Source organism: Vipera berus, assembly GCF_964194415.1.
Source record: "Vipera berus genome assembly, chromosome: 2".
In the NCBI taxonomy this organism is placed as follows: Eukaryota; Metazoa; Chordata; class Lepidosauria; order Squamata; family Viperidae; genus Vipera; species Vipera berus.
This window is the reverse complement of record NC_138203.1, coordinates 188,430,337-188,443,771: the sequence shown is the minus strand read 5'-3', so window position 1 is coordinate 188,443,771 and position 13,435 is coordinate 188,430,337. Positions and strand designations below refer to the sequence as shown.

Here is a 13,435-nt window from a genome sequence, read left to right as displayed (position 1 = left end):
CAAATCTTCCACTTTTTCATCCAAATCTTCCACACATTCAGCCACTTTATACACTGAAGACAAAATGTCTACCTTCATCACCCTGAACTTCTGTTCCATCCTCTCCTCCAACTTCTTCAATTTCTCCTCCATCTGTGCAAATTTATCACCCATTGATTTCAAAATTACCTGGGTATGTTTTTCAAGAGCATCTTGTAAGTCCTTCGATGTCAATACATCAGGAGGATGCAATGCCTGCAATGATGATTGTTGCACCGGAGAAGTTCCAGCACTCCGAAGAGTTTTAGGGGGAGGTTTAGCCGCCATCTTTTACTTTCAATTGTGACGCACTTTCACTTTAAGTTTAAAAAGTCCATCAAGCTCGAGAGTAAAATAAAATAATCCTCTTCACCTCTTCCTCTTGTACCGCTCTGCCTGCTCTTTTTATTCCATAGTCCTTCCTTCAGGCAGGGGTGGTCGCAGACGCCTGGCTCTGCTCCATGAAATCAGGAGCAGAGGCGCTGGCCAGCTGGGAGCGACCCAGGCTACGGGGGAGTTCGATCCTTCGGCCGCCCAAGCTACAAGCTCAGGCGGCCCCGGAGAACTCGACCCCTACCTGGGGCCTCACCCCCTCCTCTTCTCCCGAGGAGGGGGCTTCAAATTCACCCGAACAGCTGATCGGCGCTGTTTCGGGTGAAAATTACTCAGCTGAGCCGCGGGCAGCCCGGGAAGGCTGTCTCCGGCGCCGCGCAGCCACCGGAAGTCCGAGAGGAGACAGATCTTCACAAGGTGAGTCCAGTGTGGCAGGATAGGAGGGGAAAGCAATTGTGGGGAGGGGGAATAGGCAGGATGAATGTTGCAGTGCGTCTGCAGTTGTTCATAAGGGTGAACGACTGCCATGGTGCTGCAACATTTGTAATTTTGGGACTGTGTCATAAATACTTGGGGGGATTATTGCATAACTCTGAACAGCTAGTAAGTAAATTGTTGTAACTGAGGATTACCTGTACTTGGCTTTGGGTTTGTTTGTTTGTTTGTTTGTTTTTAAAAATGCATAGCATGAGCTTTGTTGGAGTAGGCTGTACAGAAGGTCCCACAAAATGGCTAATAAAATATATTATCCCACACATTCCTTGTTCCAGCTCCTACAACCTAGCAATTCGAAAGCATGCAAATGTGATAGATAAATAGGTACCACTTCAGTGGGAAGCTAACAGTGTTCCATGCACCTCAGCATATAGTCATGTTGGTCACATGTCCAAGGAAATGTCTGTGTGCAATACTGACTCTCTCAGCTAAGAAACAGAGATTAGCACTATCCCCTAGAGTCAGATATAACTGGACAGCCGGGGAAACCTTTACTTTTAGCTTTATTTAAATACTGACAACCAGTCCCTTAGTGATAGCAGTCTTAAAATTAGTTCCCTTGGAGGCACATTTCCTAAGTAACCTGAGTTCTAAATTGTCCTTGCATCATCTTAGTCCTCCTATAAGAGTGATTAAAACAAAATATGTAATAATAAAATAGACTTATGAGTTAGGAACCAGCAACAGAAATACAGTCGCAACAAACCATCTTCTGACAGATTTTGGAGTGTGTTGTGGTTTGCACATTTTATTCAGAAGGATATCACACCTATTCATCTTACTAAAATGTGGTTTAAAAAAAATCCAGGAATTTGTTTAAAAAATAGTGTGCCCTTCATGATCATAAACCAAAAATATATTTTGAATCAACAGGTCCATTTCAGAATGATGATGTCATTCTCCATATTGTCATTAATGTGGCAAACATAGGAGCATTTAGCATTTGCAAGACACCATACAGATAAATACAACTTCTGCCTAAATCTTGGCTGTTATAAAGGGAGAAGAAAAACAGACCCAACCACTTTTCCTCTGGCATTGTGTACTACTTGTTTTGGCCAGTGGACTCAGCTGATAACTCTTATGGAAATGGGCCCTGTAAACAGGGAAAATTGGCCAATCTTACTCTACATGATGAATTCATGTGCTGTAGAAAGAACCTACTGTTCGTTACAATTCATTTGTGTTCATTTTATCCAATCCTTGGACCAGATCTTATGCAAAGATGGGGAAGAGATGATAAGCCAAGATCTGATGTAAGGAAAGAAATGTATGTTTTTATTTAACAAATAATGGGTGGAGTATGAGCTGTGACACCAGATTTATCAGTAGGGTTGTCCTTATTTGCCCTGTTACTTACACTTAAATATTTTATAATCTTGAAATAGTTTGAGGTTTTCTTTAAAATAAGCAGTTTGGAGACCATGTTTATGGGTTGTTTTTTTACCCAAATAGGGATATGGGGGTCCCAAAATGTGCTTCAACTTTTTATTCGGTCTATTTTGCTTCAGTTGCAGAATTGCTAATTTGCTGTAATGCTAGATTATTATTAATAGCACACTCAGGGCTTTTTTTCTCATAGAACGCTCAGAACTGAGTTCCGGCACCTTTTTTGGATGGAACCTTGTAGGGTAGGCAAGGCGGGTTGTATGACATGTGTGTGTTCCGGCACCTTTTTCTTTTACAAAAAAAGCACTGAGCACACTTATAGAATTGCATCTGTGTATGCCTAACACAATTCATACTAGGGAAAAGAAGACAAAGAAGACAAATGTTGTAGGAGCCGTGGTGGCTCAGTGGTTAGAATGCATCGCAGCCTAATTCTGCCAAATGCCAGCAGTTCGATTCTCACCGGCTCAAGTTTGACTCAGCCTTCCGTCCTTCTGAGGTTGGCAAAATGAGGATCCAGATTGTTGGGGGGGGGCAATATGCTGACTCTGTAAACTGCTTAGAGAGGGCTGTAAAGCACCGTGAAGTGGTATATAAGTGCTGTTGCTAGTGCTATTTGGAGGCAATACAGTTTAAATGCCTCACAAGGTACAAGCAGGTCCCAGCTTCTGCATTATTCTCTTCAATCTGTATGGGAATCATCATTGCAGGTGGATCATAGTTCATCTGTGGAAACTACACTGCATGTCTTAAAATTGGTCCCAGATTTTTTTTTACATGAAACAAGATTCAGAACCTATGGTTCCCAGACATTGTACTAAATTGTCAGTATTTCTCAGCATTGATCATCATGTTAGTCACAGGTACATGTCAGGGGGAAAAAGTTTTTCTTTGATTGGGCCCACAGAGAGAACCCAGTGACCTAAGCTTTAAAAAGATTATCCAGTGAATGCATATGGATAAGAAGAAGTCTTCAAGTCCAGTGCAACCATTTCACACATATCTTTTTTTGTCTTCCCTTCAGTCTGCATGGGATTAAGAGATATATTCTCGATATTGCCCAACATTGGTCACAGCTAGATGCCAGCTTGAAGGGACTAAAGTACATCAGTTGGATAGAACTGGTGCCTAACCTGGGGTTTTCCAAGATTTGCAACTCCTGCTCCAGAAGAAGGTAGCAGTCGGGCCCAGGAGGGTCTTTACATAAATTTATTTTATGTGCCAAAGGCACCCATTCCTGGTTCAGATCATTCATGCTCTAAGCACGTCCCAGTTAGATTACTACAATCTGCTTTACTTGGGGCTGTCCTTGAAGACTACCTGGAAATTACAACTAGTCCAGAATTCAGCACTGCCGGCGGGTAACACCCAGGGGGAGGGCCTTCTCTGTGGGTGCGCCTGCCCTTTGGAACCAGTTCCCTGTAGAGCTCAGGTCTGCCCCTGACCTTCGTTTACTCCGCCAGGACCTGAAGACCTGGCTCTTTGAGCTTTCCGGCCAGGACTGAGAATTTTAATTTTAATTTTATTTTAATTGGGTTTTAATTGGAGTTTAACAGGGGTTTTATTTTATTCAAGGACTAAATTTAATTATTTTAATCGTTCTTAACTTTTGTAATTTGTACTGTTATTTTAAATTCCTTGTGAACCGCCCTGAGTCCTACGGGAAAAGGGCGGTATATAAGTCCAATAAACATAAACACTGCATGCAATTCTCAGTGTTCTAGGGTTTGCACATATTATATCACTACTATATCACATGTGCTGCACTTCTCATAGTCTCATTTGGTACGATTCAAGTTACTGGTTATCAGCTTTAAAACCCAGAATAACATAGGACCAGGAGATTTGTAGGACCACCTTACCTAAAGGGTATCTGACCATTCTGCCAAAATGGTCAGTATTTAAGAGATCTCTTCTCTTAAATGCTATCATTTCCCAGAACCTTTGAAGCCTGTCTTCTCTGAGATAGTCCTTGCCTTGTGGGATATCCTTCTCCCTGAGATGTGGCAGGTCTCCAACTTCACGGCCTTCTGCTTGTAAAACTTGGTCTTTCCCACTGCACTGAGTAGAGTGAGGCTGCCACCGAGTGCAGCTGGATATGGAGGTGTGGGAATCTATTGCCTTTGAGGCACCAGCTGTTTTTTTTTGTTTTTTTTAAAGTTTCATGTTTTTATTGTTGCTTTATGAGCCTCCTGGGATTGTAACATGTAAGATCAGCAACTATATAAGTGCTTCAAATAAATAAATACATCTAAAAGTGAGCAAGAGACATTACAGCAATTCCATATGCTTCCCATTATTAGGAACCTGTTTCCTTAATAAAATATATAAAATGAAGACGTTGATGTTACTGGAAGAATTCTACTTGCATATTTCTTCAGGAATAAAGCCATTATGTTGTAAACAATAAATACCTGGGAAACATATTTTAAGAAATTGTCGCTAGTTTAGCAATCCTAAACACTTAATTTACTACTGAGCAAGCTCTAGCGATTGTCTAGACAAAAGCAAAAGATTTGTCTGTCTCAGCCAGTTAATTTAGGATACCTGATTACAACATGTAAAAGCTTATATCTCTTCTTCCTGTTTTTCCCCCAAATGCTTAGTTCAGCATATATTTTGCAGGAGACAGAATTTTAGATTCATATATGATTAATTTGTACAGGCTGTTGATTCATTCATTTTCTACAATTGTATCTCTGGGAAATGAGGGGTAATTATATTTTTTATATACATATATCTCCTTTTCCCACAGGACCACTGAACCTAGTTTCAAACACATATGGTGTGATTAATTGCATAAATCAAATGATCCACAATACTGAGTTATTGGAAAGTTTTTAAACTGAGGCAATATTTAAGAAAAATGATGCACACATTGAGAAAAAAGACAATTCAGACTTCAACATTTTTAAATACATCTAAAATGGATATTTGTCAACAAAATTACTTTAGCACAAAGCTCTTTATGCAAATAATAATAATAATAATAATAATAATAATAATAATAATAATAATAATAATAATAACAACAACAACAACAACAACAACAACAACAACAACAACAAGAGGTTGGAAGGGACCTTGCAGGTCATCTAGTCCAACCCCCTGCTCAGGCAGGAAACCCTATACCATTTCAGGCAAATGGCTGTCCAGTCTCTTCTTAAAAACTTCCAGTGTTGGAGCGTTCACCACTTCTGGAGGCAGGTTGTTCCACTGGTTAATTGTTCTAACCGTCAGAAGTTTCTCCTTAGTTCTAGGTTGCTTCTCTCCTTGACTAGTTTCCATCCGTTGCTTCTTGTCCTGCTTTCAGGTGCTTTGGAGAATAGCTTGACTCCCTCTTCTTTGTGGCAGCCCCTGAGATATTGGAACACTGCTATCATGTCACCCCTCACCCTTCTCTTCGTTAAACTACACATACCCAATTCCAGCAACCGTTCCCTATATGTTTTAGCCTCCAGTCCCCCAATCATCTTTGTTGCTCTTCTCTGTACCCTTTCTAGAGTCTCAACATCTTTTTTACATTGTGGTGATCAAAACTGGATGCAGTATTCCAGGTGTGGCCTTACCAAGGCATTGTAAAGTGGTATTTGTACTTCACGTGATCTTGATTCTATCCCTCTGTTAATGCAGCCTAGCACTGTGTTGGCTTTTTTGGCAGCTGCAGCACACTGCTGGCTCATATTGAAGTGATTGTCTACTAAGCCTCCGAGATCCCTCTCACAGTTACTACTATTGAGCAAGGTACCACCTATACTATACTTGTGCATTTGATTTTTCCTGCCTAAATGTAGAACCTTACTTTTTCACCATTGAATTTCATTTTGTTAGATAGTGCCCAGTGTTCGAGTCTGTCCAGATCTTCCTGTATCTTAAGCCTATCTTCTGGAGTATTGGCTATTCCTGCCAGCTTGGTGTCATCTGCAAATTTGATGAGTTCCCCATCTATCCCCTCATCCAAATCATTGATGAAGATGTTGAAGAGCACTGGGCCCAGAACAGAGCCCTGGGGCACCCCACTATACACTTCCTTCCATGTAGATGCGGTTCCATTGAGGACCACACGCTGAGTACGGCCTGTCAGCCAGCTACGAATCCATCTGGTGGTGATGCTATCTAACCCACATTTTTTTATCTTATCAAGTAGTAGGTTGTGATCTACTTTATCAAATACCTTACTGAAGTCCAAGTAAATTCTTCAGTTGTACTCATAAAGACTTGAAAGAGATTATGGCATCTTGCCTCACTGTAGGGATTAGTCCATATACATGGTCTGGAAGAATTTACTGATGCAGTGAATTATCATTTGTATTTTTTTTTTCATTTTAAATTGTCAGATTTGTTTGCAATTTGTTATCCTTTGGCTCTAAGTGATATGTAAGATAAACACAAGCTTCCCTAAAATGTGCCCATTCATCAGGAATTTGTTTCTATATTTTGCAGGTCAGTTGGAAATGATAAGCAAAATGATAACTAAACACAAATGTTTCCTCCAAACTTTTGTATTTAGTTATCTTTCTTTAAAATAAAAAGATCTTAGTTACCAATGTAAATGTTAGTGTCAAAATCAGTCTTGAGATGTGAAGACACTTCTTAGGTTGGGGGTGGGGTTCTTATCAGCTGTTCCCTTATTTGGAACTAGAAAACTGCACCCCATTAATATGTTTTACTATCACAGAGCTTTAGAGCACCCTACAATATGGGATATATCTGTAGTTTTACTTGCATTGCTATTACACAGGAACATTGTCTGGGAAGCAGTTTTGCTTGTGGCTGTTTGGATTCATTGTGCCTATGTTCCTACAGTACAACACGTTAGGAATGGCTTCACACAGCATACAATATGACTTGTTTAATCATGGCTTGTAAGTTAAGCCATGATTTGATGCATTTATACTAAATGCCAAGTCACAATGTAATTTTGTACTGAATTATAGATTCATAAGGCTGAAAGCAAACTTGGAGGTCTTCTCCAACCCCCTGCCCAAGGCAAGAAACTTTATACCATAAGGGACAAAATGTTGTCCAATCTTTTCTTGGAAACCTCTGCACCCACAACTCCAGGAGGCAAGCTGTTCCATTGATTAATTGCTCTCACTGTCAGAAAATTTCTCCTTAGTTCCAGATTGGATTTCTTTAACAAGCTTCCACCCATTGCCCCTTATCCTACTCTCAGGTGCTTTGGAGAATAGGTTGACGGTCTCTTCTCTGTGACAGCCCCTCAAGCACCAGAAGACAGCTATCATGTCATTCCTAAACCTCCTCTTTGCTAGGCTAGTTATATCAAGTTCCCTTAACTGCTCATCATACAATTTAGCCTCCAGACCCCTTATCATCTTTGTTGCTCTTCTCTGTACTTTTTCTAGGATCTCAACAACTTTTTGTGTCACGACAACCAGAACCAGATACAGTATTCCACGTGTGGTCTCACCTATACAGTATAAAGAGATACTATCACTTCATGTGAACTTGAAACTAGCCCTCTGTTGATACAGCCTAGGATTGTATTAACGTTTTTGGCAGCTGCAGCGCACTGCTGGCTCATGCTTAAGTGGTGGTCCACTAAGATATCTAGATCCCTCACACAATTACTACTGTTGAGCCAGGTGCTGCCTATTCTATATCTGTGCATCTGGTTTTTCCTGCCTAAGTGCAGGACCTTCTTTTTCTCACCATTGAAGTGCATCTTGGTGACGAGGGCCCAATGCTCAAGTCTGGCAAGATCCTTCTAAATCTTAAATCTATCTTCCAAAGTATTAGCAATTCCCCCTAGCTTGATGTTGTTTACAAATTTGATGAGTTCCCTTGTATACCCTCATCTGGATCATTTATTAAGATGCTGAAGAGTACTGGGCCTAAGACAGAAACTTGAGGTACCCCACTGCATGTTTCCTTCCATGTAGATATAGGAATACATCATGACTGCAGTTGGGCCATCAATTGCCAATCAATCTGTTTATCCCACATTGTTCTATTTTACCATAAAGTAGGCTGATGTGGTCTACTTTGTCAACAGCCTTACTAAAATCCAAGTATACTATGAGGGCAATTCGGAAATAAACCTCCATTTAGTTATCAATGACAGAGACTCGCAGATACAGAACCTTTATTATATATGATAGAGAACTACAACGTTACATTACTTTTTGATATAATCACCATTAAAATTGAGACACTTGTCCTAATGTCTTATAAGGTTTGAAATTCCTTAGTAGCAGTTGCTCGGTGCCAAATATGGGCAATGGGGGTTTGTGTGTGATCAAAAACATCCCAACGGAACTGCTTCAAAAGTTCTTGGGTGCGCCTAGTGGTGTGCGGGCGAGCATTATTGTGAACCAACACCACACCAGAAGTTACCATGCCCCGACACGTGTTATGGATGGCTTGTCTTGAGTTTTTGTAATGTTTCATAGTAGACTTCTGAATTGATGGTCGAATCACACTCCATGAACTTCACTAGCAGTACTCCTTTGGCATCTTCACATTTGGTGGGATTTTCTATGGCACCACTTCCGGTGTGGTGTTGGTGCTGAGTGACTACTACTAAGGAATTTAAAACCTTGTAAGACATTATGACAAGTGCCTCAATTTGAATAGCGATTATGTCCAAAAGTAATGTAATGTTGTAGTTTTCTAATGTGTACAATAAAGGTTCTGTATCTGTGAGTGTCTGTCATTGATAACCAAATGGAGTTTTATTTTTGAATTGCCCTTATATATTCACAGCATTAATGTAGACACTTTATCAAAGAAATAGTAAGCTTTGTCTGGCATGATCTGTTTTTAACAAGCCCATGCTGGCTTCTAGTAATCATTTCTCATTTTTCGTTTCTAGGTGCTCATAAATCTGCTGCTTAATTATCTTTTCCAGGATTTTTCCTGGTACTGAAGTTAAAGCTGATTGGTCTGTAGTTTCCTGAATCCACCTTTTCCCCTTTTTGAAGACTGGAGCTCTTTTCCAGTCCTCTGGCAGTTTCCCCGCGGTCCAGGAGATCTGAAATATTTCATTCAGTAGTTCTAAGATCACATCTATTAGCTCCTTCAGAACCCTAGAAAGTAAACAATCTGGTTCTGGCAATTTGAACTCATCTAGAGTGGATAGGTGTTCTCTTACCAATTTCCTGCCTATTTTGATCTACCGTACATTCCTGCTCTCCCTCCCTTGGTGCTGCTTTTGGTACATTGTACTATTTCTCTTCCTTTTGTGTGAAGACAGATGCAAAGAAGGAATTGCTGTATGTCATCTTGCCATCTTCTTCCATTAATGAACAGATTATTTAATTGACTTTTGGTTCGGTACATGTTGAAAGAAACATTTGTTTTTGTTGCTTGTTTTTGCATTTGTTGCAAGTCTTAGTTCACTCTGATCCTTAGCTTTCCTGACTCCGGTCTTGCAGATTTGAGCTATTTGCTGGAATTCTTTCTAGTTACCATGTGTCTCTCTTTCTGTTTTTTATACTTGTCCTTTTTGTCCCTCAGTTAGTCAGAGAGTTCTTTATGCAGCTATGATGGTTTTGTCTGGGGTTTCTTGTTTTTCTTTCCCAGTGCTATTGTGATGGACTGGGCTTTTGTAGTCTCATTTTTTCAGTTTCCCAAGCATCTTGAATTGTTTTACCCTTCAGGATTTACATCCATGGAATCTTTTCTAATTTCTTAATTTGTTGAAGTCAACTGTCATAAAGTTTAAAACACTAGTTTGTTCAATTACCTGTGCTCGAACTATGTTGAATTCTAGTATGACAAAGTGCAAAACAGTAGTGTAATAGAATACTGTATAGTTTACTAAATAGACTAGTGTAAAACAAACAAAGGCCGGATCTATAATTAAAATCAAGCAAGCCCTGTAAAAACTTACATGTGAGATGAATCAGACCTATGCCATAACACTGGAATAGTATAATATTGAAATAGTGCTAGACGGATGTCCCAAAAGAGTCTATTTGCCAGATGAATGTTCCAGAGCAAAATCCCTCACTCTGCTATCTATCAAACCTCATTTCTTCAACCACAGTCCAAATTAAGGTGTGCAACTGGTAGATGTTTTTCATACCTGCTGGTGATATTTGGTGGGAAGCCAAATAAAGCCAAGAGAATCCACCTACCACTTTCTTTAACTGGTCCCACAGTAAAGCTGTTAAGGTCAGCATCACTTCCCAGCCTCAGGCTTAGCAGTGCTCAGGATGGATGAGCAGAGGAATAGTATAATGGCATATTTTCTGCTCTCTCCTCCCCACAAGGACTTTAGGGAAGCACTTGAACATGGCAAGGAAGAAGAGTCCAAAGTCATAACTGAGGATCCAGATTGTTGGGGGCAATAAGCTGACTTTGTAATAATGCTGCTTGGGGGGGGGGCGAAAGCCCTAATAAGCAGGCAAATACATAGAATGAAGGCTATTGCTAAGCACATTGATTTGTGCTTTAAATTGTAAGCCGCCCTGAGTCTTCAGAGAAGGGCGGGATATAAATGGGATTAAAATAAAATAAATAACTTAATGTGAAACATAAATGAAGATGCTCAACAGTAGTAATTTGGTGGTGCTAATAGTTAATGTGTAAAAGGCGTGGATTTCAACTGGCTGGGGATTTCTGGGAGCTGCAAGTCCGCGCATCTTAACCTTCTCAAGATTGAGAAACACAGATCTAATGAGTAACGATTCCGTCCACCGCAACTTCTGAGAAATCAGGACCGTTGCTCATAGCATAAGCAAAGCTTCGGTCAGAGGATCTGATACTAAGAAACTGGGGGGATAGAGGAGGAGGGGAAATCACACTACTCCAAGTACGGTTGATGATATGGTTAGCATATTTGATATATGGTTGATGATATGGTTAGCTTCCCCCCAGTATGGAAGACCAAGGTTGGCATCTTCAAGAAGGCAACGCACCATGGTTTGCAAAACCCCATTTCAGACCATAAAGACTTTTGTGTGGAATAGAAGAATCCTATAGAGATCTCAAACCTGGTCATATTTAACTCTGTCCAATGACTCAATACCTGCTTCCCCTCTACTGTGATTTTAAGCTGCCGCTTTATAAGCAATTCTCAAGGAGTAAATGCCACTGAACTTGGGGGAGGGATCTCTCTTTTGAGTTGATATTCAGAGTATTGCATTATTTAATTAGATGTGCTTATTAGAAATTGATTTCCAATATTAACTGAACAATCATATGCATATGTAATTTGGGAGTGTGGGGATGGCTAGAGAAATAGGCAGGTTCCATTGTTCTCAGTGGAATTTACTACTATTGGTCTTGGGTGCCAGCATATAGCCAAGTTTTTTTATTATTAATATTATTTTTATTTTTTTATTCCATTTATATCCCGCCCTTCTCCGAAGACTCAGGGCGGCTTACAAGCTTAGCAATAGCCTTCATTCTATGTATATGCCTGCTTATTAGGGCTTTCATACACCGCCCCCACAAGCGGCATTATTACAAAGTCAGCTTAATTGCCCCCAACAATCTGGGTCCTCATTTTACCTACCTCGGAAGGATGGAAGGCTGAGTCAGCCTTGAGCCTGGTGGGATGCGAACCTGCACTAATTGCAGGCAGCTGGTGTTACTTAAGGAGGCATTAGCCCAGGGGTCTTCAAACTTGGCCCTTTTATGACTTGTGAACTTCAACTCCCAGAATTCCTCAGCCAGGAATTCTGGGAGCTGAAGTCCACAAGTCATAAAAGGGCCAAGTTTGAAGACCCCTGCATTAGCCCACTGCTCCATTCATAATCAACAGCGATTGACACCTTGATTTGCACCCTACACACTAATGTGGGTGTGTCAGTTTCTTGGACTTTGCAAATTCTCCCGTCCGCACTAAAACCCGGGAGAGCATCTGGGCAGATCTTCGCTTCTTCAGAAAAAGGCGGCGAGGAGGGAGGAGCCAAGGGCCCCGCCTCGCTCATTTCCCGCTGCAAGCGGGACGGGCGCATCGTATTCGCGTAGCTTTCGCGTTGGACGAACTGGAGGCTTGCGGTGCGAGCGAGGGACCAAAAGCACCCACCTGAGTGACTGGCGAGCTCTGGGGGGGTGGGGTGGCGGTGGGGGCTCTTGGGCTCTCTCCGCTTCTCTTCGGCGAGCCGGTTTTGGCACTGACGGCGGGCGGCGTTGCCCGGGCGGCTTTTTTGGTTGGCGAAGCGGTTTTTAAGGATGGATAGGGAGTAAAACAGGAGCGGGGAACGCCAGTTATCCGGACGACCGAGCCAGGATGATACTAACGCGTAAGTGTGGCCGTCACAAAGTCACCCGTTTGCTTGGGGTCGCCTCGATTCCGCTGGTCGGGGCGGAGGCTGGGCTGAAGGGCTTGCGAGGGAAGCCTGTATGGGAGAACTGGGAGACTTGCTTTAAACGCAGGGGTCTTCAAACTTGGCCCTTTGATGACTTGTGGACTTCAACTCCCAGAATTCCTCAGCCAGCCTGGCTGGCTGAGGAATTCTGGGAGTTGAAGTCCACAAGTCATCAAAGGGCCAAGTTTGAAGACCGCTGCTTTAAAGGGGAAGGCGGGCGGGATGAAGCCGTCCGGATTGCTGTGCGCCCTTGCATAGCTGGTCCTCGAATATTCTAATACAGGGGGGTCTTCAAACTTGGCCCTTTGATGACTTGTGAACTTCAGCTCCCAGAATTCCTCAGCCGGCGTGCCTGGCTGAGGAATTCTGGGAGCTGAAGTCCACAAGTCATCAAAGGGCCAAGTTTGAAGACTCCTGTAATCTAATACTAAATAGCGAACGGCGATATATTCAAACCCATCTCAGCTGGGCATCTCTTGGAGCGAAGGGAAGGGAAGTGAGGCGGAGGAGGCAGGCGGTAGTATCCGATTTGGAAAACGTGACAGGAGAACGCGGGACTGCTCGTGGCTTTGGGCTTGGCCACTGATGGATCGATCCCTCGAAGGGAATGGGGGGAGCAGGTTTCGTTGTGGAGAAGGGTCTGCCTCACTTCGGATTCCCAGGGTTTGTGTCACTTCCAGAGGTTGAACCCTTGTGCAGAATCTTACTGCGGAATAGCTGTGTTGCAATTCAGTGATACGTCTGGAGATAGCAAGCAGGGTCGTCTGGTAGGAAGGGAAATAGAGATTAAAAAAGAAATGCAAGAGGCAGAGTCCCATACATACTTTGCATTCCATGCTTGTGGGTCGTTTCTGAATATTCCTGAAGTGAGTCCTTGACTGTTAACTCCTTCTGCTAACCTTTCCTGAACTTAGACT

At 42.0% G+C, this 13,435-nt stretch overlaps 1 protein-coding gene across 3 annotated transcripts in view; it reads left to right on the top strand.

The window, feature by feature from the left end:
- Positions 1 to 13,435, top strand: part of LOC308662339 (rho GTPase-activating protein 7-like) — a 115,925-nt gene that overhangs the window by 60,323 nt on the left and 42,167 nt on the right. The window contains exon 1 of one of the 3 annotated variants that reach the window (XM_081318024.1): positions 12,430 to 12,452. The exons of the other annotated variants lie outside the window; for them this stretch is intronic. Coding sequence (XP_081174150.1) covers positions 12,440 to 12,452 — 13 coding nt within the window. The 5' untranslated portion in view covers positions 12,430 to 12,439. Of the gene's footprint in view, positions 1 to 12,429; positions 12,453 to 13,435 lie in introns of those variants that run through there. 3 annotated transcript variants of the gene reach the window in all.